The following is a 27,478-nucleotide window of genomic DNA, read 5'->3' on the forward strand; positions in this document are numbered from 1 at the left end:
GATTAGGGCGGGAAACAAAGAAAAGCGGCGCTAGCGGTTTTAAAATTAATTTTTCAGAATTTTTTTTTCGGGAAAAAATACTTCACAGCCCACCGATTCAAGATTTGTAAAAAACAAAAAATTTTAGCGAGACGCCCAATTTTACCTTTACCGAGACCTTAAGTAAACGCGGAGATCATATGTTTCGGTTCCAGCAAGAGCTATTTTCCATTGTGCAAATCTGGGCTTGAGGATACAACAAGCAAATCCAATTTGCCCAGTCAAACATTTGCTTGAAATACTTCACTCAGTTCTGAGTTGGTTCCTTTCATGTATACAGAAACATTGTCATTGTTTTTGGAATCTTCACCGGTTGTTGCATCTGTAGAGGGGAGTACAAATACAAAAGTTTCGTTTAAAAATTTAACATACCATGACCAGATTCAAGTTAACGGCCTCGCATGCATGCTCGCCAAACTCGCAACAAAATTTAGAGTGAACGTTAAATGTTAAAGAACATGATATGAAATTTTTCATATCCTGATTTGAAATACAATAGAGATGAATATCATTGCAGTTAAGAAGCTACTCACGGTGTACTTAAGCACTCGTGAAGAGTGCGGATTAACCAGGCTTGAATGAACGGGGCTGGAGCCCATAACAGTGCGATTGCACGGCACTTGTTCTACCAATTGAGCTATCAAGCCAACAGTTATCAAATTCTACTATCATTTTATTTTTTGTTACCTTGAAAACGTGTTCAAAGACTAGCCGATCAAAACAAGCGGATTACAATTTAGTGAATGGTTTTTCAGTGGTCATGGATTCGTGCCCCGTTCAAGCTTGCAGTTTTTCAGGCTTTTTAAAATAATAATAATAATAATAATAATAATAATAATAATAATAATAATAATAATAATAATAAATAAATACTAATAATCTTTCATGTACATGGATAGATGTAAAGAAAGCCTTAGACTCGATCAACCATGAGTAGTTAGCACTAAGCGTAACTAAGCTTAGAACAGTGCACAACATAGCCAACTTCATCGAGAACACAACGGGAAAATGGTCCATCACATTAGAGGTCACGATCAAGGACAAGAAGGAGAGAATACACCCAATCTAACTAAAACAAGGACTTCTGTGACTCGTTTTGCGTCAAGCTGTTCACACTCTGTCTCAACCCAATAGCTTGGTGGTTGGGAAGCACCCAAGGATACACGTGCTCACACAACAAGCAAGAGAAATTAACACACTTACTCTATGTAAATAACTTAAAGACGTATCACAAGTCACCACAAAAGGCGCTCCTTGTAACAAAGGCAACGAAGAGTACGTCACGGTTTCAAGACATCGGACTGTTTTGGGGATTACACAAATATGCTATGGTTAACGTCGTGTGGGGCAAGATAAGGACTAGTGATGAAAATGTACAAATATCTGACCCAGAAGAACTGAAATTGCTAGATACCAACGACCACTACAAATTCCTCCAAATCCTATCAGCAAAATAAAGCAGAATTGAAGATTACAGACACCAAATGCAGAATGTGTGGCAACACTACAGAGTCAACCACAACCTATAAAGCAAGACATGGTATCGTTAAGACCTATCTATTACTGCCTACTAGAAAAGTACAATTTTCAGGAGAGCGAGATGAAAAACCATGGCATCAACAAAGGCCACCCTCTGCAGTAAGGGAGAAAGGACTAAGCTCAATAACGAACACCGAAAAAGAGCTGTCCTTCCTTACCGAACGCTGTCAGAAATGGTTTATCTGCCAGAACGCAAATATCGTTAAGACGTTCTATGAATATGTATAAACTGTTTGAATGTAAAGAAAATGATGAAGTGTAAGTTATGCAAATGATTCATCAAAACAAAAATAAAATCTTCAATAATAATAATAATAATAATGTGGGAGTCGCGGTTGATAACCTCTAAATCAACCTGACTTTCTTCGCAACTACTTACGTTGCTGCGACGATCTCCAACTTCCATGTAAAAATTTGAAGTGTAAATAACGCAAAGGAAAAGCCTCATTTGCAGGTTTTTAGCGCAAATGTTTTATTGTCATTGAAAGAATCGGAACCGAAAATGAGATACTGAGAAACGAACTTCATTTTATCCATTGCATGGGTGCAGAAAGTCTCTTATGCCAAACTATTACAGTACAATCGCCAAACATTCACACACCTTATTGGCAAGATTTTACTTTATTTTTGTCAAGTGAGAAATCAGATTATCAGATGAAAAACGTTCGTTTCAATAGATGACTTGCCTCGCTCTTTGAAAGTCATTGTTTCTGCTATTTAGTGTTTTGGTGACAGGTTAGATAGCAAGCCAATCACATTCTATCTTATGAGATCTTACGACGGCAGCGACATAGCAGGAAATAAACTAAATAAAGAGACAAATACTAAATAGCTCTTTTAAACGACTATTCAGTAAGGGACTGAAAGCTAGAATGTTAAGGTTTGCGTTCATTTCAGGCATAGGAAAAAAAATAAAAGGTTTGTAAAAATATTAGAACTTTACATATTGCAAAAATTACCAAAAATCTTTCAAGTAGAATTTAAAAAAGGCGAAGGTACCGTTTCGACATAATCTAGCATCGGGGCTGCGTGTGGCTTAATCATAAGCTGGAGGTCGCACATGGAAGAAGAAAACTACCAAAGAAGACACCTTATAACCAATGCAGCCAAAGACAGAAAATCCGACTCAATAACAGAATAAGAAAAATACCTGGATTAACGGTCTCGAGTTCGATTTCGGTGGGCAAAGAGTCGGTCTTGTTTTCGGGGGAGTTATATATCCGTGCTCTGCATCTGTGGTACATTCCTTCAGCAAACACAGATTTAAGCTGAACCCAAAGATTCGCGTTTTGCCTTTTGAGAACGAAGGCAGATAAAATAATTGTAGATAGAATGCCAATACATGCCTGCAAACAATCAATAAATCAGTCAGTAAGTCCGTCATGGAAATGCCGTTGGTAAAAGTAAATTTGATTTGTTAGAGTGATTTGCTCTGACAGAGGGCGATAGCTCGAACTTTTAGCTTTTTAAAAATTTTGACCACGCAGATTTCTTTAATCAACACATTAGATACAACCAAATTTCCGTTAATCAACCACCGATACAGCTCCCAAGTTTCTTTAGAAAATAACTCTGTCCGTCACACTGTCGACAAGAGCTATTTATGTCACAATCCTAAAGAAAAATATGAGCCGCCGACAGCAGAAAATAATCTTTTGAGACATGGCTTTTCTAAAAGTGATTTTCTTAAACGTTCTAATGCTTACCGTTTAAAATCACCAAAGAAGTAAAGCTTCAAACGGTTCAGTACAAAATTTTACAGAACATATTACCCACTCAAGCGAGCTTATACCGAGATAGCATAAAAAACAGCGATTGCTGGTCCCGTTGAAAAAGCGAGAAGCAAACATTAGACCACCTTTTAGTCTCTTGCCACAAAACTGCCTCCTTCTGGAATCAGTTTCAAACTTGGTGGTATGAAAAAACACGAGAACAGATCTTCTTAAATTCAAGTAAAACCTTATACGGTTGCAATTGTCTCGTTAGGTCCACTAACGGGCAGGCATAAATTACTGTATTCTTGCTACAAGATATTATAGCCTTTTGCGCTGGTGAGCTTTGTTTCCGGACTTTCCTTTTGCGGCTGCATGAAAGACTCCTCATTTTAAAAGAGATTGCTACTACTAAAATTCACAACCAATGCTCTCTCGAAAGTGGGCTTTTCTTCTCTAAGGAGTTTCCTTTTTTCCTCAAGTTATTTTCTCTTTCTTTGTTCTCTTTCTCTTCCAGAAGCATTGTAACAGTCACTAGAACGCACTTTTTGCAAAGATTAATTATTTTATACACATCGAAAGAGAAATGAATTTGAAAATGAACATTCAGGTGTTCTACACTCGGAATGTTAATCAAAAAACATGGTAACCTAAGTTGCGAAAAGAAAACAAATATATCTTTTTGTTAGGTGCGGTTATACTAGACGTCTTACCCAAAGTTCCACTTGGGGAAATGGCTTGGATTGGGCTCACTCTAGGTTTTGATCGATTTCACGCTTCGCGGTCACACGCTGATAAAATGGAGCTTCAGGAAGCGACGTTTTTGAGACGCGGACGTCAACCGGAAGTGAACATTTCGCATGCCAGGACAGTAGTGTATCCCAGACTTTTAAAGTAATCATCTCTTAGTAACATGTGTTTATTGTTAAGAAGAGTTCAAAGGGAAAACAGATCACGAGAACAGTAAACTTTTACTCGTGATTTCTAGTGTTTAATACATTTCACTTTCACGGGCCTGGATTTGCTGAGCCAGTTTGGGGTTCTTGTTAACCCGGGGGACTTGCCTCTGGGATTGTTATGGTTATTTCCTTTGTCTCTTTTTTAACGTATCCCGAAGGCAATTTCAATTTCAACCAGGGAAGATCGGTCACACAAGAAAATTTGCTTCCCCTTGGGCAAGAACTTTTTGTCCACGGGTAAAATGGCTAGCATGACCGCAGGTATTATCAGTGAAACTTTTCCGTCGATGCCGTTGCGTGATATTAGACTAAAGTCCTAGTCTTGCTTTTGTTGGTTTTTCGTAATCAGCTAAGGACTTCTCATCTCGGCAGATTTTTTGAAAGACTGACAAAGGCTCCCTCGCTCGGCAAAGAAAAGCCCCGGAAGTGAGTTTGGAAGGCTCAGTGTATTTTGCTTCGGAATAGGTAAGTCATCAGCCTCCTCCATTAGGCATGCTAGATTATGAAGCATGCTCGCACTTACTAAACTTGATTTGGTGGATTGACCAGCTATAGTATAAGACTATTTGATCAACCAACATGTTTCTTACCAGTACAATGACAGAAGAAGGGTTGAGAGAACCTGGGGGCAAACCGTGAACACGAATAAGGAAACGGATTGTGAAATGGCAGTTGGAAGTATCAGCACCTACCACCCTGAAAAAAAAAGTATATGTTCGCTTAAGAAAAGCATTAGAAGCAAGGTGAACGCACCAAACAACAACCGGTGTGGCCAACACGCATGAGTCATCATACGTATGCTTTTCACTTAAATTTTTGCGACACACCGATCTCCTTGCATTAGCGATTCACCTTCCTATATGCTTGTCGTGGGGCCGTGGGAGAACGGCTGTGCTGTTCCCAACCCGGCTTACCGCATTTGCTATGTAAAGCTGCCACTTAAAGGGGAGCCTAAAACACCCACATTGCAAGTTGGCTATGGTATGCTGAAGAGGCCTAACAAGGCCGTAACCGCAGTCTGCGGCTGCCAATTAACCGGGTGAAATAGAAACGCTGTTGCAACGTTTGTTTAACAAGTCGTAACACTGTCATTCAACAGGTTGCAACATTTGTTGAGCAACAAATGTTGCACGATGTTGAACCGTGTGTCAACAGCTTAATATGACTTCAGTTGTTTCAACTTCTTCGTAGACTGCGAGTAATCTATCTTTTGCTCTAAAATCGTTGAAACGAACACGTCGTAACGCCTGGGTTGAACTTTCAAATTGGCTGTATCTGCGAGTCGCAAATACTGCGGGCGTTAACCAACGCCCGCGGTATTTGCAACCCGCAGCTCAGCCATTTTGAAAGTTCAACCTACGCGTCCGTTGTTCGACGAGACCAAAAAATTCAGGTACAACAAACGGACATTTTTCTTTTTTTACTGAATTTATTATAGTTAACGAAAAAGGTGCTGACCTCAGTTTTCTTCTCCTTACCAATTTGAAAATTCAAGGTTGAAGTAGTATTCAGCGTTCCCAGGAAAGTTGGGGCCGACATCAGCACATGGACTCTGCGTCCCACACAGCCAACTGTGGACAATAACGGATATCTGAGAATTAAATATGAGACAATTGAATTCGTGTTCACTCGCTCTCCTGGCAATTAGACTCTGCAGACGATTTTCCCCCTCTCCTTACATTGATAGCTCAAATGCTAAGAATATCAACCCATACGCTAAAACAATTGCCAACATTTGCTTTTAGATCTAAATACCAGAATCAGTTCTGAATACCTATAAGAAAAGATCAGACGTTTGTGCTTTAAACCAGATCATCTCAAGATTGGGATAAATAACTGTGTTCTGGGCTAGTATCATCATCCGTGGGGGTTGTCTCGGCAAAAGTGTCTTATGCACGTACAGAGGTTCGCGGCTTCTGAGCCACGCTTAAAGTTCTTTTTTCTCTGAAGAGCATACGTCTAACTTCCACTGGTCGCGTGCATAAATCATTGCTGTGAAGTCAGCGAATGGTTACTGTTTTAGTTCGCTCCAGTTGACCCGGAGTCAAACACTGCCATACGATAGGATACGGTACAATAACTTTATATAGAGAGGCAGACGCAATTAACCTTTTAGAGTTTTCTAACTTGCGGCCCTCTAACTATACCACACTCTGAATAGTGTCTGGCTTCTATCACGTCTCAAACGGTTATGAACACCAATGCACACTCCCGCACAGTAGTCAGTAGTCAAGGCAACAAAAGTGGCGGGAAAAGTTGCATTGATGTCCATCGATTCTATAACAAAAACAAACAAAGTTGAAAAAAAGACAGACTTGTTCTAAATGACTTCTTGACCTGATACCGTTTGTACTGCTGGTGAAGACAGGAATGTTTCCCAAGGTCTTGATTTTTGAAGCCCAAATGAGGGACGCCATGGAACTGAAAAGACGACCGCAAAATAAGGTAGGCATATAGGAAATGCAACTGCTTGTCAAAAAATTTGGCTTTATCAACGGAGTTGATAATGTAAATTGAACACCGTACAGAGATTCTAAAAGCTGACGTTTCGAGCGTTAGCCCTTCGTCAGAGCGAATCGAGGAATTCTGGGAATATCGGGACCTAAGCGATCTGTTAAGATCATCGATCGTTTCACATGTCATTTATTGCATAACCTGTACGTTATGTAATATATTATTCATTGGGCTAGACAGGTAGACGACCAGGCGACCGATTCCGCTGGTACCATAACAATGCTATTAAGTGACAAAGTGTTGTAGTGTCAATCCTTCTAATAAGAACGTTTCTTTCAAGTGTTGAAACTGGTTTGAGCCACCTTAATGAATCGTTCAGTTAATCGTGAAACTTAAATAACGTCTCCTTTAATGGCGCAACGACACTTTCCACCGAAATTGAAAACGGAATCAGTGATTCTGAAGGTATCATTTCAGTAAGCTGTTACAATCTGTTGTAATAGCTCATTCGTTTTTTCACAAACTTTGAATATTGTGCCAAAACAGTAGGAAAACATTTTTTAATAGCGCAGCTCCGCACGCGAAGGCGCGCGCGCTCCTTGAGTGAAAAATGTAGAGCAGTTGAAGTTGTTTTTAATGAAGACTGATGCAATTGAATGAAAATTACCAACATAAACAAGTGGTTCCATTTGATCACAGTCCTATGATGAAAAATTTGTCAGTATTTCTCTGTTGACTGAAACTATAACGTTTTCTTAACATTACATTCCAAACTTTATTCATTGGGATGAAAAAACGATTTATTAATAAATTTAATCTTTCTACTTAAAACCTAATGTAACGTTTCGATTAAAAAAAAAGAAAATTGAATTCCTAATGAGAAAACACAAATTCCCTGATTTTTTGTCTTTGTTCCGTTCTGCATTAGCAGGACAAACACCACTTGCTATTGCTGCGTTACTCACCAGACGTTAAATAAATGTTGTACACACCAACGTCAATCGACTGAATCATCTTTGTCGGATGCCTTGTATAACAATGTACTCAGAAAGGGAAGTACGAACAGCGAATATGAAAAGGAAGAAGGCTTAGCTAGCCTACTGATCAATGGAGTAAGGCTCGATATCTTTTATAAACTATATTAGCTGAAGTGTGAAGCTTCCTTTTCTACAAAATAACCCAGACAAAGAATCTGGTCTGTATGAAGACGTTTATGACAATTTTACTTTAAGATGTGTGTGGCCTTGGACCCATAATATAACCTTTTTGATGAAAATCATAAAAATAGAACAGAGGAAATTAGCGGCTTTTTGATGCAATATCGGTATTTTCTGATAATCCAAACGAATATAAATCTGAGACTTTCAAAGCAATGTTGAATTGTTATTGTAAAACACTCAAAATCAGTATATAAGATAAATGGAGCCTCAATTCGTTATTTTAAGGAAGAAAGAATATATCATTTGTTGGACTGAAATTTGACTTTAAACTCATCGTGTTCTTTGCAAAATTCATTGAGTTCACTCAATAATTCTCCTTTGCCAAAAGGACTGAAGACATATTCTTTGAAATTTGAGTGGATGAAAGTCAGCCATTATAAACCATTTTACTTTGGTGTTTTTTTCATTTTCAGTCAAACGTTTAACAAAAGTTGTTTTAAGTCGTTCAAAGTAATTGAGAGGTTCATCCTTGTCTTTGAATCCTGTACTAACGGTACAATGACTGGCAAATCCTTCAGGGCTAATCCTTCTTGAATAAAGTAATCAGGATTGCATTTTTTATACAATTCATTGATTTTTCCTTAAAATTAGTTAATTCTTCGTATGCTTTTTTAGCGACAATCGTTGGAATGGAATCAAGAAACTTCTTTTAGCTTATTTTCCTCAATTTGACATATCCCCGGATTTTTGACCTGGTAAAAAAACACAAAAAAAGTAGACACCAATATTACTAATATTTGAATTAACTAGACTTGACAAGATTTGACGGGAAATTTAACTGAAAGAAAATAAGTTTATTAAGCTTTTGCCTTATTACCGCGCGGGCGTAATTGAAATTATTAAGTAAAAAGGATTAGGATTGGTAGTTATCTAACCACTCAGTGTCAGCTATGAAGTGGATCTTGCCGAGAAGCATGACTTTCAATGTCACAAGCGTTTTAATACTCTCCTAGACCCATCTCTACGCAGGCCTTGTCCACCTCTTTCTTGCATGAGCCTTGTTATACAAGTACTTTCTTCCTGCTAAAGCCACAAAAGTTCGGACTTACCTCTAGAGATTCACCTGACATTCCAGATTCTCGAAACGACCGGAAAATTTCAATCTATTCATACGCACTCCAAACCCGTTTCTGCTTTATTCATTCATTTATTTATTTATTTTAATATCCTTGGCTCAAGACTCATCAACAATATTAGCTTGGGGGACTAACCGGACAATAATGTCCAATTCGCCCCATGAAACATGATTTTCGTAACTTCAAAACTGGCCTTTCGGTCGAACGAAAAGAGTTCCAGGCTTCCTGTTTGACAATATACCATTTTCAGTTCTGTGCTCAGTTACCAGGTCTTTGATTAAAAGCGAGGCTGGAGTTGACCTTGTTTTGATACAAACCTTTATGATTCTCTTACGTAAATAGAAATTCGTAAGCACTACAACGACATGATTTACATAAGAAAAGCAATAGTTTGTATCGAAACAAGGACAACTCCAGCCTCGCTTTTATTCAAAGGACTGGTAACTGAGCACAGAACTGTAAAAGGGTCTATTATCAATTAGTATCACCCAACTAGTGGACTAATGCAAATGCTGCATTTTGATTGGCTACTCTACTTGAGGACTATTATTAATAGTCCTCGAGTAGCGAAAAGCGTGACGTTTTCTTTCGTTTTATTCCCTTCGCCCTCAAGGTCCACGGGTCAATAGCCCAATCGGCTTCGCCTCATGGGCTATTGACCCGTAGCCCTTGCGGGATACGGGTCTAATTGTTAAATATCTTTCCTTGCATTGGTTTCCGGTTACCCTTAGATGACTTTTGAAAAAGGAAGTGGTTACACGTACCTCGTAGTTTGGTAGTTGTATTTTATTTGCTCCTCTTCAGTGTAATCAGTTATTGACTGATAGCTCGGTCCACCACCTACTATCTTAAGTGTGTACTTTCCATTAAAGCGGCTTATCTTTCCCGTGGCAAGGTCCAACAATCTAAACACTGGAAGAAAATCTGTCGAAAAAGTGACAGTGACTGGTAATACATGTACGTTTTAACCAATTACAATTTCCATTGAGTGTTTTGAGAACCAAAAGCCAAAGTAATTGGCTACGCCAACTATAAACACTCTAGTTTAATTAATTTGGCGTCAAAAATGACGTTGTTAAGTAGCTACGGGTTTTTGAGGATTTCCGTAAGATTACGCGGTTGAAATCCTCTTCTGACTGCTGCCTGGATTGGTATTCTGTGATCCCGAATCCAACTCTACCCGTTTTGTAAGAGATTTTTCTTACGGCTAAATGCACTACTTCCAATACATGTATTTACATTTGTTTTTGCATTTCTCCCTCCCCTACCGGTGATCTCGGTATTAAGGAACTTACGGGGAGAACCCCCTTAAGTTATGGGCTCTAAATTGATGTTATTTTGTAAGTAGCCCTAAAAAATTTGTGAAGTGTGAAGGCCCATAGCAGTTTCACGAAAGATTTACTTTAGTTTGCAGATAAAGACGGAGCATTAATGATTCTTAAGAACTTTTTCCCTTTTAAGAACTCCATCTATCTAGGTAAACCGTCACCGTCTCTAGCAACGACACACTTCAACAACAAAGAAATTTCATCGTTAGCCAGATGGCCATAATGGTTTTCTGTAGGTAAAATTAATACTGACTTTTTTTCAGGATAACCTTGCAGACTAAAAATTTTCCTGGGCCTCATAACAACTACACAAATAACGAGAATTTTCTTCCCTTGTAAGCTACATGGCAGACAAAACAGTATCAAAACAGGAACCAAATAAAGTCACCTCTGTAAAAGTAGAAACAAGGTACGCCATGAACAGCTGAACAGAAATGCTTTTTTCCTGTTGCGGTCTTTGAGGCTTCGGAATCAAAAACAATCTTAAGACCCGAGGGACATCCAAGTAAAACATTCATGACGTAAGAGCCCTGACAGAAGAAAAAGAATTAATACCAATGGTAAAAAGGAAGAAATAAATCAAGCAAACACACCGAGCATAGCCAGGAATTTAATGGCCAGGAACAACTGCAGCACAACACAATCCTTGCGGCAATCCGGGGCCGCTGGATTGCCAGGATTTTGCATGAACCACTTGGCCAAGCAAGCTACCCGCTCTAAAGGAAAAAGTGCACCTTCACTTAATTATTTTTCATCGGCTTAAAAAGAACGAACGAATGAACGAACAAACCAGCGAACCAAACCGAACAACTCTTAAAACAGGTCACTCTGATTGGTTGCTCCATAAAGTTAAACAAATCACTGCTTCATACCTCGAGAAAACCTGCACTGCCATAACTCTTGCTACAGGATAAACCGGATTTCCAAACCTGTGGGAAATTTTCAATCTTGAATTATACAATGTATATTCTGGCACCAAATTTAAAGCTGATAAACCAATTTCTCGTCTATGTCGATGAGATTTTCTCCTCCCCAGGTCTGTAGTGATCTGGGAGCGGAAAATGTCAGTGAGATCACAATGGCCATGCAGAACCGATTCCAGTGGAGGAAGCTTTCAAGATTCACTCAAGCGGGAACTCAAAGTAATTGAATTGGTTTTTCGGTATACCAAACTCGTCTCTTACTTAACATCGCCTTTGAAGTATCCCTATATTTCAAACACGATGTTTAACAAGTTGTTTTCATGCACGGATCGATCTCTGAGAAATCACTTATCACGGACAAAATACTTTTATAACAGGCTTGTCATGAAAATCATTTCTCTAAAAAAATGAATTTTGATTTCACAATACAGCGATGCAAAGAAAACCTGTCCTTGATTGAGATTAAAATCTTGATTGAGATTGAAATTGATTGATTGATCGATTGAAATCCGTTCATCATGCTAAAGATGGAGGTAAATAGCTTCACAAAATAAAGCCACAGAAGGTAGCCGTTTACCTGAATGCGTAAGGACGCAGGGGTGAGGCTTTCGCCCGAATAGGACTGTGGCAGTCTGAGCCCGCTGTCTCGTACGGTCACCTAACGAAATGATGTATAGCAGAACAGCATGCATGTAAAAACAACATAAAACCCAGCTCGTACTTTAGACAGCAAAAATTGAAATTCTAAGTCAGAAAGGGGAATAGCTATTATGTTCAACATCCATCATAATTAAAAAAATGTGCGAGAAAACACCCCATATGAATTTTTTGCTTCAGCAGCACGTTAATGCCTAAGCTCATCAATGATTTTCATGGTCAATCAACAAATTTATCCATGCTTTGTCGTCACAAAGATTCGTCAGAACAATTGCCTTTGTCGCCATTTAGATTAGTCTTGCTACCCTTCATCTTCCAACTGGCTCTGCTGAAGAGGTAACGGCCAGTGAAATAACTCTGCCCAATTCCCTTTCATTGAGTGAATATAGTTACAGCTATAAGCTTGGGGACTTGTGTAATCGATTGGTAAATTAAAAGAAGAGAATACGTGATTTATGTTAGAACAAAATTGAAAGGTAGAATAGATGGTTAGAAAAAACAATTATACAAAAAATCAGAAGTATCGCTATGTACATGTACGATAGTAGCATTATAACTGTGACAACGACTGAAGGTAACCACAGGAGTTTTTCAACGCATAAAACTGGGACCACGCATGGCTTTCTCTGACAAGAATCTATGACCTTTCGACACCTGACCCATCGTTATCATTGCGAGAGAGGATCATACAACTCCTTGATTGCCATACACTAAATAAAATTCTCTCTTTCGATTTGCAAGGAGAGTTCCATGCATGTTTATAAATTACGTTCAGTTGTGACATTTATCTTACTAAGCTATGTAACAGACTTAGAGCGAAGATTCGCTATTCCCCCATCTCATAATGCAATACGTTTTTTTGGAGTAGGAGGGGGGTCTTTGCATAAAAAACAATACGAGGTATTTACTCTTGCTTCAGTGCACTGAATATCCATTGTTTTAACGCAAATACCCCCTCCCCCAAAATAATTTTATAATGGGATTGGCGAAAATAGCGAGTACTACTGTGGTATTATCGTTACTCACTCGCCGTTCTTTGTAAAAAGAGCAAACTACTGTCGGTCATTTTTGTTTAGATTTTACTGCTCTTGGTGGTGCACTTCACGGTTATCATGGCAGCACTGTGCAAAGTGCAATTTCAGATTAATTATTGTACTGCTCTCGTTCAATCAGATTCAAATAAATTAGTTGAGTAGATCATGAGGGATACCATTGCTTTTCCTAGTTACCGCGCATCGGGCATCTCACCTCGTATTTGACAGCCTTTCTCGCAGTGAGATCTTTTCTGTTTGATGTGACATTCAAAACTCTGGCATCTGACACTTGAAACGAAGCCTGAAGATGAGGAAGGCTCCAAGAATGCACTCTGGTTTCTGGATATAGGCAGTGCAAGACAAATAAGTCTAATTTACCTTTCAAACCCCATGGGTTAACAAAAATGGCAACCAACAACTGTACGTACTCACCATCCTTAAAATCCTGGTCGAGATGAAGATAAAACGCAAAAGAATACGAGTACAATCTCCCAAGGGAAATTAATTTGGGTAGGTAATTCCTCATTGCTTTTCTGTTATCCTTACTGAAACCAGCGCATTCAGGGTTAACTGTTTGGTACACCTTAGTGAAATACTCATGAAGATCAACCGTTTTATGAATGAAACCGCTACCCAACCTAAGAGAAGGTTCAAATTTGTAAAAGCAGTTCCTCGTGTAAAGCACATCGTGGATTGCTTCAAAGTCGATGCGTGCAAACGGGCAACGTCTCGGTAAGTCTTTCAATTGAAAAGGTCTTGTGAATTGTTCCTTTATAAAACAAGACGTTGCATTTGTTCTTGCTTTTTTATACGCTTTTATGCCTTCTTCCTGTGCCTGGGCAAAAATTTGCTGTGACATGATTTTGCCAACTGGAAGTTCTTCTCGGGAAATGCATTTGCTCTCGCCGCCAAGATCTCCCACAATGATTATCTGTCAATAAAGACACAAAGGGATGAGTTACTACGTAACAACGACGACAACAATAAAAATAATCAGAATCAGAATCACTCCCTTGGACTCTTATTGGTTGGTTTGGCTGATCAGCTTTTTCAATTACCTGCGAACTTCGATTTTTTTTTTTTTTTGGTTGATACTTTTTTTAACTTGGTTGACATATGATCCGATCCGAACTTGGTTGATGTATGATCGAAAACGATAGGACGATGGGTGGCGTCCGAAGATTGAAACAGCTTCAACCAAAATAGGTTTAGGTTGAAGTGGTTGCACCAAATGGAGACATTCGCACGAAATCAGTCAATATTCAAATTCATTTACCACTAACCTTCTGAAGCCCACCCCCAGAGTCAAAGAATATAGATACAGTAAATGCATTTCTGTTTTCGTGGAAGCCTGGTGAGAGCTTCTTTGGACCCACACTGCTTTTCAGCTTCTGTACTGTAGCAGACCCCACTTGGCCAACCCAAACCTGTGGAAAAAGGGTCTTGAAACTAGTAAGCTGCAGATAAAAGGCAAAAAATGCAGAGCTATTTGATTGGTAGAGCCATCTATCTTTTGTACCAAGGCCAGCAAAGAGAGCAACCTCGTTCCCAGGGTCTCTCTTCTCTGCCTCCATTGTCGTTGAGAATGAGAGGCAGAGAAGAGAGACCCTGGGAACGAGGTTGCAAAGACAGGTGAATCCAATAAACTGATAATCTTCATCGCCACCAACCTCGTTCCCAGGGTCTGGGAACGAGGTTGCATCGCCACTTAAGTTGAGTTCAACAGAAAGGACTAAGTTTCTGTTAAACGAATGGCACTTCTAATCTGGTCTATGGACCACGCAATATCCAGATGTGGAAAAGAGAACTTTTGAGTTTTAAGTTAAAAGAACTCTTTATTGTGTTGTGAACGTCCCCGCCAATTGGTCACAAATGCATAAAGTAAATAAAATGAACGACACAAGAACAGTCATAAATAATGAAGATTAAGGCAGAGGAAGACGGCAATGTATTGAAATCCCTCGAGGTGTCTGCGGGAAAACATCATTCGCGAGGTTGAATGATACCAGAGAAGCTGAATAAACCAGATACCTCCTAGCACTCCTAGGAAGCAGTAAAGTAAAACTTACTGTCAAGATCGAAGCAACGGGAAAAAAAGGAAAGCCTCAGCAAGAAAGAAAACAATTTAAAAGTCCACAAAACAAGCAGCTTCTGATAGATTGTTAAGTGAAGAACCTCACAAGAAGACGGGAGGATATTATGTTCATGCATGTATCAGACCTCGACGAGAAATCATCGTTGCTTTTCGAAAATCCTCAGCATATTGTGGCATTATTGGATGCGGACGGGCGGTTTCCATTGAGGAGGCAGTGTGGCCCAGTGGTTAGGGAGCTTTCTTTGAGATCCGGAGATCCCGGGTTCAAGACCCGCTCTGCCCACTCGTTGAATTTGATCCTGGTAATCCCTGGTTCAACTTCCAAGCTGCACTTGTAAATAGCCAACCGGTTTGCCTCCGGCCAGTTGGGATTCTTAACAGTTGTTGTTGTTGTGTTCTGTTGTTTCGTTGATTATGCTTCATTGGCCCTGAAAAGCCCCTATGGGGAGCGGTCAATTAAGTATGTTTGTATGTATGTATGTGTTCGCCACTTGTCGGTGCAAGCTAATTTCCCTTTCGTAAACAAGCGATGCCATTTTGACGGCGATGACATTCTTGGTAACCAAGCCTTTTTATTCGGTTAGGTTTCAATAAATTGTTAGGATTAGCTTCATTTAAATACTTAAAAATCGCAAAATTAAAGCTGTTGTTTCGCTAGTGTAGAGGTTAAGTGTTAAGTGACATACGTTGCTAATCTATTGTTACAATAGATTAACTATCTTTTTTCCTCACGAAAGGCAAAATTGCTTCGGCGCAGGTAGTTAAGAACATATTATACAACGTCCTTCTTGGTCGGCGTAAATTTTGGAGCAAAGTTATTGCTAAGCAGTCTTTTCATACCTGCTTTCTCGATGGAGCGGGTAGTGACAGCAGAACAACTCTGTACGTAACGACTGGATCTCTTAGGGAATAACACAGTGTTAACATCCGACTTTTCAAACTAAATATGGCTTACAGGTCCGACCAATAACATTTTTTGGAACAGTTCCTTCAGTAACTGTCTAGATAGATATAAATCGATTACAAGGGCACTGACTCAATATGAAAATGTCTGACAATTGTCACTTGAATCTTGTTTAATGGACTAGTCCCTACGAGTCTCCTATAGCTCAATATTAAAGCATCCGAACTGGTAATCGGAAGGTCGTAGGTTCGACTCTCGCAACGGAGCACTCGGAATTTTTCCGAGTATCTCCGAGTGACCATTCAAAAATGTCGTCTCGTCATTTCGTGCGGATAAGATTGCTTACAACCACAAAATCGTAAAACTAGTTTATCACAGGCTTGTACGAATTAAAAGCACACAACCGTAAAATATGTCAGAAAAAAAAAAAAGGAAAACGGAAATAGTTAATCAGTTCGAAAGAAGTACTTATTTATCTTTAACCATCATTCTTGTTAGTTACCTCCTGGTGGTTTGTAAGGAAGGCAAATGTACCATCAAAAGGGGACGAAGTGAAGACCACAATAGTAGAGTTTCTGGGAAAGCTTGTCAGCCAGTGAATCGAGAGTCCACCATCTGGGCTAGAAAAAATGGACAGACGATTTTAACAGTAACAAGTGTTTTTGTTTTCTTTTTACAAACGCCGCTTTAATACAACACAGTTGATGTATTTTCTGACAAGCCTTGATTACGTTTTTCTACATAGGTATATTGAGGGTCAGTACTACTTATAAGCAATCCATTGTGTCGATTGAAATAGATCGTGTCTCGCAGTGAGAAACTATCAGCGCTTCGTTATTAACGTAATCGGATCTCACGAGTGAAGGGATGGATGACTGAGTGAATGACATAGAGAAGGACTAAATAAATCAGCGAATGAAAGAAATAAAAAAAAATAAATGTATGAACACTGTTAATAAGGATTTCATAAGTACTATTCTCGAAAGGAATGAATGAAAATGAGAATAGAAAGAAAACTGGTTCTTTATTCCCTTTAAAGTACATGTACTCAAAAGAGATAATTATTGCGTACGCGAATTTTAAATACCTGTAAAGAAAATTGTTTCCCCAAAGAAATAAACTATCACTGACAAAAGCTGTAGACGACAAACCACTTAATGCCAACACCGAAGATTGTGGGTCTTGTTGACTGGAAGTATTTGAGTCAAGTTGCATCCAGCTGTCAGGATCTTGGTAACAAGAGATAAAGGAATAAATAGCAATTATTTCCTGGAAAGGTAGTGTGGTCCAATAGTTTGATCCGCTGGGCCACTGGTTACATTTTGTGTTAAAAAATAGCAAAAGTAAAGCGTGCGCTCTGATTGGTCAATTACCCATTTACTATTTGCCTATGGGCGAATGACGCGTGCTCCGGAAAAAAAAATTATATAATGCTTTTTCCTCAAACTACAATATTGACCGACCAGGCTATTGCCGAAAATGCTGAAATTTCTTTGTAGCTTTATGAAAAGATGTCATGCTTTCCTTCATTATCTGGCGTCAAATATAATCTGCAGAGGGAGAAAATGGTTTGAAAGTGATAGGGTGACCATGCAATGTTGTGGGAATGAAGCCCTGTGGGACGTAAAAGAACCCACACCATTCGCAAAGAGTAGGGCATGTAGTTCCCGGTGTTGTGGTCTGTCTTCTGTTGTGTATCATGGTTGGGAGGGCAAATGCTCGGAGATATTAGATACAAAGAGCTACTCTAAAGAAACTAAAGTTATGATGATGCTGATGATGATGTTTTCCTGAAATTTTTTCCTCCGACGGATCTCAACATCCAGTGGATGTTTTAAGATTCATGTTTCCAAATGAAATGTCCCAGTTGTTACTCTATCAAGGGTTTTCAGATTCCTGGAACCTATTCGGCGCCCAAATTTGGTTATCTGACTTCCCTGCCTCACTCCGAAATAAGTCATTTGATATCGCAGAAGAGGTTTCACAGGTCACTCCAATTCAAGTCGCTTTTCTAGTTTCATCCACCATTTGTTTCATTTTTTCTCACCGTAACGGTTTGAGTCCAAACCGAATTTATGGTTTGTGGCCAAGGCTCAGACGATGCGAGTTGATGGCTAAAATGTGGGAACGCCTCACTTGGCGAGAAGGCTGATCCAAATATATATGGGCTTATAAAAGGATATTTTTTTTCCAAAAGTACTCTCAATCCGATCGGTTTTTTTGACAGCTAAATTGTCGGTGATTTCTGTCCACCTTCATCAGAGCTACGACTATCTTTATTGTTCGCGCTATAAGCTGTCGTTGTGTGGGCCCATTTCCATTAGTAGGGCTAACGCTCACATGGTTTGCATGGGTAGAATACTAGCACTTCACATTACCCTCTAATAGATAAGTCTATTGAGGAGTGTTGTCACAACAGCCTCTTTTTGTTGGACTGGATTGTGAGATGCAAGATATTTGTTGGTGCGAGTAGCCTTTCTGTGGACATCAATCTCTACCAAGCCATCGCTTACTACTGTAATCCTCGAGTCCAGGAAAGAAATGCTTTGGCCCTTTTCAGTCTGGCATGCGCGCTCTATTGTGAACTGTATGTTAACGTCAATCAGTAGAGTTCAAATGCTGGTGGAAAAGCTCTGCGTCCGTTTTCTTCAAACATTCGTTGGAGTCGTCCACAAACCTTTGCCACCAGCGAGGAGCAAATGTAGAGGTGGACAAGGCTCGTTCCTATATGTCGGACATGACAAGATCTGCGCTGACTGGTGACCCCATTGCGCAACAAAATACTTGCATGCGAATAGTGCATTCCCTCATAAGTGAAGTAGCTGTTGCCCAATACGAATTCCGAAGACTATAACTTGCGTCTCAGTGAGAGTTGTTGTTTCTTTCCAAATGCCATCGGACTACCGGAACGCTGTGTGATGAACTATCGCAAGAGACTTTTGTTGGAGTCGTGGCATTCCACTTTGGACAGCGACACTGTAAACGAGAGGAAACCGCTTCCTCGCGCTTACATACCGTTAATTTAAAGTTGAATAACGACAGTTTGTAGCGCGAACAATAACGATCGTCGTAGCTTTGATGAAGGTGGACAAAAGCCACCGGAAATTTAGCTATCAAAACACAGATCGGATTAGAGCACTTTTGGAAAATGACTACTACCGCTCGCAATACTGAAAGAAATAGATGAGTTATACTCTCCAATGCAATGTACTCTTCGATTCAATGGCTAATAAAGTTACCTGTTTCAGACATTGTAATAGCCGTTGGAAAGTGAAATAGCAGTTTCCACCTTCCACCATTTGATAGAACTGTAAACAAAAAATACAATTGAGACTACTGTGTTCACGTAAAGAGAGAGAATAAAACAACAAGTTTCGACACAAAAAAGCCCTGCTGAGCAGGAGGCGGACGCGTTCACTTCAGGATCAGTTAAATAACTCGCCTTTGAGCTCAGAGTGTACATGTTTTCAAGCAGTTTTCAATGTTGATCAAGAAAAATCCAAACTAGATCTAACCTGCCAGTCCCAGTAACTCTCCGAGACATTTTCATGAACAAGGCCCGATCCCAGTTGAAATAAAAACAGTTTAATTTACTAATAAAAGCAACATGCATCTCTCAGCCTTTCCTTTTGTCATTGAACGATAATTGGAACATATCACAGAGAAGGAAAGAGTACAGAAGTTTGTCTTTTATGGATCAAAAATACAAAAGAATCTGAAAGCCGGTCCTGACTTTTGAACTAGATTGCTTCATTCTCTGTGTCAACTGTCTTCATAACTTGCGGAATGTGGCCTCAGACTAAGAATTACTGTTATTACTTCTTGTTCCTTCTTGGCCCCCTTAGCTCAGCTAGTGCAAAGGAGGCCTAGGTGTATTGGGATTCACTAGATACCTTCATACTGCAACAGATGAGATGTGTGTGTTTCAGCTGTACTTAGCTTGACGAGGACAACAAAATAGCCTGGGATAACGCCACTAACACTGCCTGATATCACTTGACAAAAATCGCTTTGTAAACCTACAGAAAAGAAAACAATAGGGCCAAGTGGACTCGAAACTAGCTCTTACAGCCCGTCTGCGCAGGAAACCACAGTTATGATATACAAAAAAGGCAAATGGCGCATCATGATGCAACTGTGTGCTTTAACCCCTACAACAGAGTAAATACTCCAGCCAATAAGAGAATTCGCACTTATTATAAGAATTCGAAAGCTCGTGCATCTCATTTCCGTAACAAATACAGAAAATCACGTGCTGTGTTTAAACCGAAAGAGAGCGTGTTTTTTTGTTAAGGAAAGGAAAGCCTCGTTTCTGGTAACTTTCTCGATCAATCAGACGTTAAATTGACAGACCCTATAAAAACTAGGTCGCAAAGCGCGGAAAAATGCGCAAGACCAAGTTATAATCGTTTTCGGCAAGAGAAAATGAGGGGACAGAGAAGGAGGCTCCCGGTCCAGCCCTTGGGATATGTCATGTCCACGAAAGTTATTTTTAGACGAGCGGAAGTCTTCCCAGACGTCCGCATGCAGGCCAACCTCGGTCCGATGTTTGAAAGAAAATATATATTCATAAGCCTTCCACGTGCGCCATCATTTTCTCTTTTCACTAAGAACCTGAGAGCAAAGAAAGACTGCATGCGGACGTCTCGGAAGACAGACTTCCCCTAGAACAAAGACTTCCGCTCGTCTAAAAATAACTTTCGTGGACATAACATATCCCGGCCAACGCCTTGAGCCTCCCTCTCTGTCCCCTCATTTTCTCTTGTTTTCGGTCTTTCTTGTGAACTCAACTCGCTCTAAGGATATCACGATCTGTGTGCACTAAAATCCGTGGTCGGTCTAATGAGATTCTAGTTCTGGGAACCTCCTTGAAAGCATTACTTTCAGCAAACATTTGACCCCATCAAGAAGGGTAAATCTCCCACGAGACTGTCAGAGTTTGTTCAAGACACTAAATAATCTGCAGGTAGTCAACAAGGTTTTTACACGAACTTTTAGTTTGTTGTAACACGACCTTTTATCATTTTTTAGGGCTTGGTGCAGGTAGAAATAAGGTTTCAAATATTGATGCACTCACCTGTAAGGTGCTGTTGTAGCTTGAGGAACTGACAGGCGTTGAGACCGTCAAAATCCGTTTGTTCATGAAATTCGGATGGTTTACCTTTAAAAAATAGATATTTTAATTCAAGGATTTTATGTAAGAAAGTCTAATGGAATACAGTTTAGGCTTCAGCAAAATCCCGACAACAGATTTTAGTCATTTATTGAGCAGTTTTGCATTATTCAAGCTAAATTGGATAGGTGTATTACTTGGCAAGACCACCCAAAATGGCTTTTGAAATGGTTTCGAACTACCGAACGGAAAAATTGGGCCTGATATGGCGTGCATTATTGGAACGAAATGGTCTGTTACAGGGTAAAAAACTTCAAGGTCCTTGCTAACGAATGATGATACCTTTGACTAATGAAGCCGCGAAAACCTTCTCCTGATCTTGCTCCTCTCCAAATCCCAAAACAATGATAGAGTGAGCTGATGGATGGGCGGGGCTTACCACGTGACGCATACACGCTTCCAATACGAGAGAATAACCTTCAGCTGTTAGAGATGATAATAAAAAACGTTTAGCAACTCTGGCTCAAGTAGACTCTTGCTGTTACTACGTAGATTTAATCTTAATCTCTAGCTCCATTAAACACAAACGGCCGGTAATTAACAAAACCGCATTCCCAGTCATTTTTATTTTCGGCTGTTCGAACAGAGACAAAGGTTATTTATTATGAAAAAAAGTGCCGGGAAAGCAAGAGGAGAGAAGAAAATCATTTGTCCACTTTAAAAAACTCTTTCCTAGAAAGTTAAAGAGGCAAAATAATTTTTGTAAACCGTGCTTTTAAAGTAAGAACTTGTTTAAATAACCGGCCCAAAGCTAACAAGCGCTCAAAAATTAACTTTGCAACACTGAACCAATCATGATTGACGGGCTGGTAGGATCGCAAAGTGAGTGGAGGAGAGCGATTGATTTCTTTAGCAGCTGGCAAGTATAGGCGATATCCGCTAAAGCGACATTGTAATCACGCGAGGCTTAGTGGCTCAGAAATTAAGGGGGGGGGGGGGGGAGGGGGTTTGGGTGTCCTCGCATAGGGATTCTTCGCATTCAGATCTCGTTGTATAAATTCCAAATGACACATTTGTTTTCAACTTCGTCACGGTTCATAAATAGTCAACTTGTCGGTTACTTCTAATTGGCGCTTTTAATGCTATTTTGATTTGACTTGTTACTTTGTACACACCGCAAATAAGCTCGAAATTAAATTGTGCCTAAGTATGTGGTCGTTGCTTTAATTGAAACTGAGCTTTCTAGTTATATTAGGAGAGTACTTACACTCGGTGTTTGTTGCTGTCTTAGAGAAGTCGGCTTGAATTTCAAACAAACCAACCTGTTTTAAGTGAAATCATAAAGAATGAATGTGACTGGCATTCTGTGGGCCAAGATAAGACCTTTTCCCTTTTTCGTCCTTTTACCACAAGCTGAAAAGAAGACGAATATTGCCCCTCCTCCCCGACCCCCCACCAATCACAATGTCAGTTATCCTCTGTATCTACACATGACAGAAACAACATCTGCAGAAAAATGTTTTCCTCGGACACCCTTCCGCTAATCAGAGGGATCAATTGCAGGTTTGTGACGTAGATTCGCGGAAAAAGTGTAGTGTTTTATTTCTTTCAGATATCACCGAGAAAAACAAAGCGAAAACCAGCGGATTGTCATCGTTGACTTTGTAGAACTCGCGGACCCGCGGGACACATTGGGGAGCTTTAGCACGCGCGTTTTTGAGACCTGAAGTAACCTGTTTTCCCTTTCATTTGTCTTCACACAACCACATTTACACTGCTAATTATCTTTTCTCCATCAGAGATGATTAGTATAAAAATCTGGGAGACAACACTGTCCTGGCTCGCGAAATGTTCTTTTCCGGTTGCCGTCCACATCTCAAAAACGCGCGTGCTTAATCTCCGTATTGTCCATACAGGACCTAGATAAAACGACCTATTGTAGCTCCCCAGTGAGTTCTAGTAATGAGTTCAATGAGTAGAGCAACAGACCGGTGCTACGGAAGAGTCGTAGATTCGAATCCTGCCAAAGACTCTGATTTTTCAGTTGTCCTTTCACCCGTTGCTAGGCAACTCGTATCATATGTCTTAGTTGGCTTGGTGGGTTCAATCTTTTCCTTTACTTGGCGGGGAAAAGGAGAAGGACATCTACAATTTCCTAAGGCATTTTCTTCCATATACGCATTGATGTGGGTGGGCGGAATATTATCAAGGAACTTGAGCCTATACAAAATGACGGTCAGCAGCTGAGGGCTGTTGTTAGTGACGATTAGAGATTTTATGCAAGAGGTTGTTTTGAAGATGACCTTGTAGCATGAGATGGAGAAGGTATTCAATTTGGCACCCATCTCCTTGGTGATCATCCAGGAAAGCGAATATTCCCACGGCCACTTACTAACAACTTCCGGCTTATTGTTCCGATTAAACTAACTCCGCCTTTTTTTACCAGTAAGGTTGTGGGTGATTATCCGTGGAAATATTGACGGTGCTTTTAAGCCTACTTTTAATAGATTGGATTCACATACATCAGTGTTCATAATTATTCTATCAGACGATGGCAAAGCACCTTTGACCTCCACAGTGGAAAGAGACTGCTCAAAAACACAATTTTTTCTGTCCTCAGTTTCAAACTGAGAAATAAGAGAATAATTAATTTAAATTTAAGTGCAATTTTCCTCAATTCCATAGCTAGCTATAAAATACAGAATACTGATTCGGATGCTCTACCACAGAGCATAAGGAGAATAAGAGGACCAAGGCTATTCATCAAGATCCATGCTTCTATATTTTCTACATACTGCTACACTGAAAATTACAATGGTGCCATTCTCGCTCTTTTTAAGACGGAGATGTATGATAAAAGTTTAGCCCGATAAGTCAATAAAGTGATGATTTTATAGATGAGGACTCAGCAACGCAAAATTTACAGCTGTTGTCCCACTACTTCGTTTGGACGAGGCATGGTTGTATTCCTTCAATAAAACAAACTGCATCACATCGAAATACGTGTGGGAATTTATCTAACGACAAAAGTGGCGTTAGATAAGCCTCAAGGAGAGAAACATGCTGCTCTTTTTCAGTTGCAGATACTTTCTACTATACACTGTTAGTACAACAAGAAAGGGACTAAGCTAACGTGAATTTTAAAGAATTCCATCATTTCCAATTCTGAGTTGGCGTAAATGATGTGCTCTGTCAGTTCAGGAGAGGCAATGATACAGACTGGATCAAGGTTTAGAATACAGTTCACTGACATGGTCTGATTGACTGGTAGCTGCAATTCTGAGACTTTCTTGCCCAACCAGCTCTGTAGCGTGTTGTTGATTGACTTGTGAAAACCATCGATACGCACAGAAGATATCAAACAAGGTACAAACAAGGGCATAACAAACTCAAGAAGCACAAATTTAACATGGAGGAAAACTAGAATACAACGAGAAAAACTCTTCAGGCAGAGTAGAAAAGAAAATGAAATCACCCCTCCTGATTTTAGTTGTTCTTCCTTCCTTTTATTTGATGTTGTTGTAACGAGTCTCAAATGCTTGCTGTCTTGCATACTAAAAGGTTTTGTGAGATCTCAAAACATTGACAACCCTGGCATTGAAACAATATCAAAGCAAGTTCTATTAATTGTGAACGGCACTGAAATAAGTCAATCTTACTGAAATGAAAGTTCAGTGTACCAGGTTAACAGTTGTTACCACAGTTTTTAACACAGTTCTTGAGTTGTGTTTCACAGTAACAATGTTTTTTTTTTTAAGACTGGGACTGTGACAGGTACAGTAGCCAGGGTTACATACTTTTATATTAATTACTGAGGACTACTAAATCAAACAAAATGTAAAAATATGGTACTACTACCATGACTTGCACTTATCATTTCTATTCTATTCCCTATCATCCGGCCCATCCCATGACTTCAATGGCCCATACTTTTATGAAATAACCCATAACTTTTGAAAGTCAGGGGACATAGGCCCATTTATGTATTTTGCCTTCCCAATCCCTGGATACGTGAATTTCAATTGAGTTATTAGTGGGTAAAATAAAAATGTATTTTACCAGAGATGGTTGACAACTTAAAGAGGTAGATTTATTTGCAATAACTTAAAATAGGTGTGCTGTTCAAGATGCAATTACCGATACCACATTGGCGTGCTTAGTTTATATACCGGTAATATCATGTTGCACACATTAAAAAAAACCAACTTTTGCTTGTATGATAGTTGTTTAATCACAAGTCTTAGCTCTATCCTCCAGTCTTTTTCTACCTTCTCATTTTCTCCTGACAAGGTGTATTTTTTGATAAGCTATTTTACCCTCCACTTCCAACCCCCTCCCTTCAGTAACTACAAGATCTTCCATTACCGGTGAGAGTTTAAGTAAGGTCCAATGCCGCTGTCAACAACTTCACAGTGTAATGCTTTAGCCGTCTCAGAAATGTAGAGAGGAGCTACCCAAGCTGGGTTACAAAGCTCTAGGTAAATGGAGCAATTCTTCTCAATGCGACAACATTTGATTCTCTCCTCAAGCATGTAATTTGCTTGTGGCTGTGGACAAGATGGCCTCACACTACTACAAATGCACTTGCTTGACCTAAAGAAATAAAATGTTTAATTTTTCTTTTAATAAAGAATACTTGATCGAATTTTCTCATCCAGGTGAGCATGATCCTAAGAACAAATTGCTGAGCTCTTGAGGAAAAAATATATATATAATAAGTAAAATATTTAGTGAAAGAAACCTTGCATTTGAAAGGAAAGTAAGATTTTTACCAAGAATTTCCACTTGTTTTATTCCTGAGAATACATCCACAATCATGTTGATCTCCCATCTCAACAAGTGCTGACAAGATGACAATGGAAAACCTCCTATCTTTATCATAATTGGCTGCAAATGCCTCAGATTCAATGATTCAATGCTGACCATTGGCTTCACGCCTGTTAACACCAGCGACCTCTGCATTTCAGAGTTTATCTGAGAAAATGATTCAATGAATAATCAAAGCAAATTTAATTTACAAAAACGATTAAAGCGTTTAAATCACAAACTTAAACTAATAAAGGAATGGTGGTCACACAGTTTGCTATTAAATTAATTAACTAAAAAACCCGATGGATGTTTCCAGATGTAAATAAGTGCTCCAATTGATTTTAATGTCTCCAGTGTAACCAGCGTACCTCAAAGTCACACACGACCATACAGCTCTTTGAAGCGATTTTTATCAAATCACTGGCTGATTTAAATAAGATTATGAATTAATTGATTTCAAAACGTTGAACGAATTGGTGTTACTGAAAAGAAACGGTCTTTGAATTCAGCTGAAATAGGTCAACGTGAAAAAATAATAGACAAATGCAGGTGACACTTACAGAAAGAACTCTTCCATATTTGTTGCTACTTTAACTTTACTTACCATGTCATCGCATTTTATCCTCATTCTTAAGAAATAATGGCCATTTGGAACAATGGTGGATGCCACCTTCGCCATGTTGTCTTTTTCAACTACATCTATAACCCACGTACAGTGTTCGTTTCTCGGAGAAAAGGTAAAGTATTCAAGTACAAAGCAAGCAAAGGACGCAAAGAACGCATAGAACTTCCAGATCTTCATCTTGGCATGCTGATATACAACATTCTGCAGGTCAACGAACCGGAACTCTTCGAAGGCGAAGGTTTTCTTAGTTGTAAAACTGTATTCAACACGCTCAACTGTCTTCACCGTTTCATTGACGCTTTGCAAAGAGCAGCGTTTGAAATGTTTCACACTTTCTAAGACTTCTGAGAGATCCTTTGGAACCAGACCTCCCAGACCACGTCACGCTGATCGTCACACAACAAGTAGTCTCAGCAAGTCACGTAGGAAGGAAGAAAAGTGACCGAAAACACACACACAAAGTACACAATGTGCGAAAAACAATCATACGTGCTGTGTGGTTTAATTTTTTTCACTCAGTTTAACATACCGTAAACAATGTATTGACGACACTTCGTTTACACTAGGGAGCTTATTAAGCACGTGCATTTTTAGGATGTGGACGGCAACCGGAAGTGAGCTGTTTTCCCTTTTAATTTGTCTTCACAAAACCACATTTACATTGCTAAGTATATTTTCTCCATTAGAGATGATTGGTATAAAAATCTGGGAGACACCACCGTCCTGGCACGCGAAATGTTCACTTCCGGTTGCCGTGCGCGACTCAAACGCAGGTGCTTAATTAAGCTCCAATAGGAATAAAACGCAAACAGCGGTTACAAACATTTGCTTGAAGTGCATAACTTTTATAAACTTAACGTTTCGTATGTTACAACATACATCATCAGAAGTGATTATTATTCAGTTACAGATAAATTTAAATTCATCCTTAAATGAAAACGTTGGCAGGGAGAAACTTTATCTCTACAGGAGCCCATTTTTATTAGGATAT

General features: G+C 39.4%; 1 protein-coding gene across 1 annotated transcript; it reads right to left on the bottom strand.

The window, feature by feature from the left end:
- Positions 1-260: 260 nt before the first annotated feature.
- LOC138046392 (cation channel sperm-associated auxiliary subunit gamma-like) lies at positions 261-26,541 on the bottom strand. The gene is given in 26 exon segments (XM_068893033.1): positions 261-361; positions 1,428-1,481; positions 2,729-2,924; positions 4,840-4,945; positions 5,728-5,820; positions 6,587-6,670; positions 9,764-9,923; positions 10,716-10,857; positions 11,200-11,256; positions 11,828-11,908; positions 13,156-13,280; positions 13,374-13,872; positions 14,225-14,368; positions 16,443-16,560; positions 17,028-17,169; positions 19,180-19,248; positions 19,834-19,959; positions 21,018-21,101; positions 21,396-21,536; positions 22,321-22,375; positions 23,576-23,680; positions 24,187-24,406; positions 25,416-25,646; positions 25,826-25,962; positions 25,965-26,027; positions 26,467-26,541. Coding segments are annotated over 26 exon segments (3,408 nt in total).
- Between the last annotated feature and the right edge of the window lie 937 nt (positions 26,542-27,478).

Source organism: Montipora capricornis, chromosome 4 (assembly GCF_036669925.1).
Source record: "Montipora capricornis isolate CH-2021 chromosome 4, ASM3666992v2, whole genome shotgun sequence".
NCBI lineage: Eukaryota > Metazoa > Cnidaria > Anthozoa > Scleractinia > Acroporidae > Montipora > Montipora capricornis.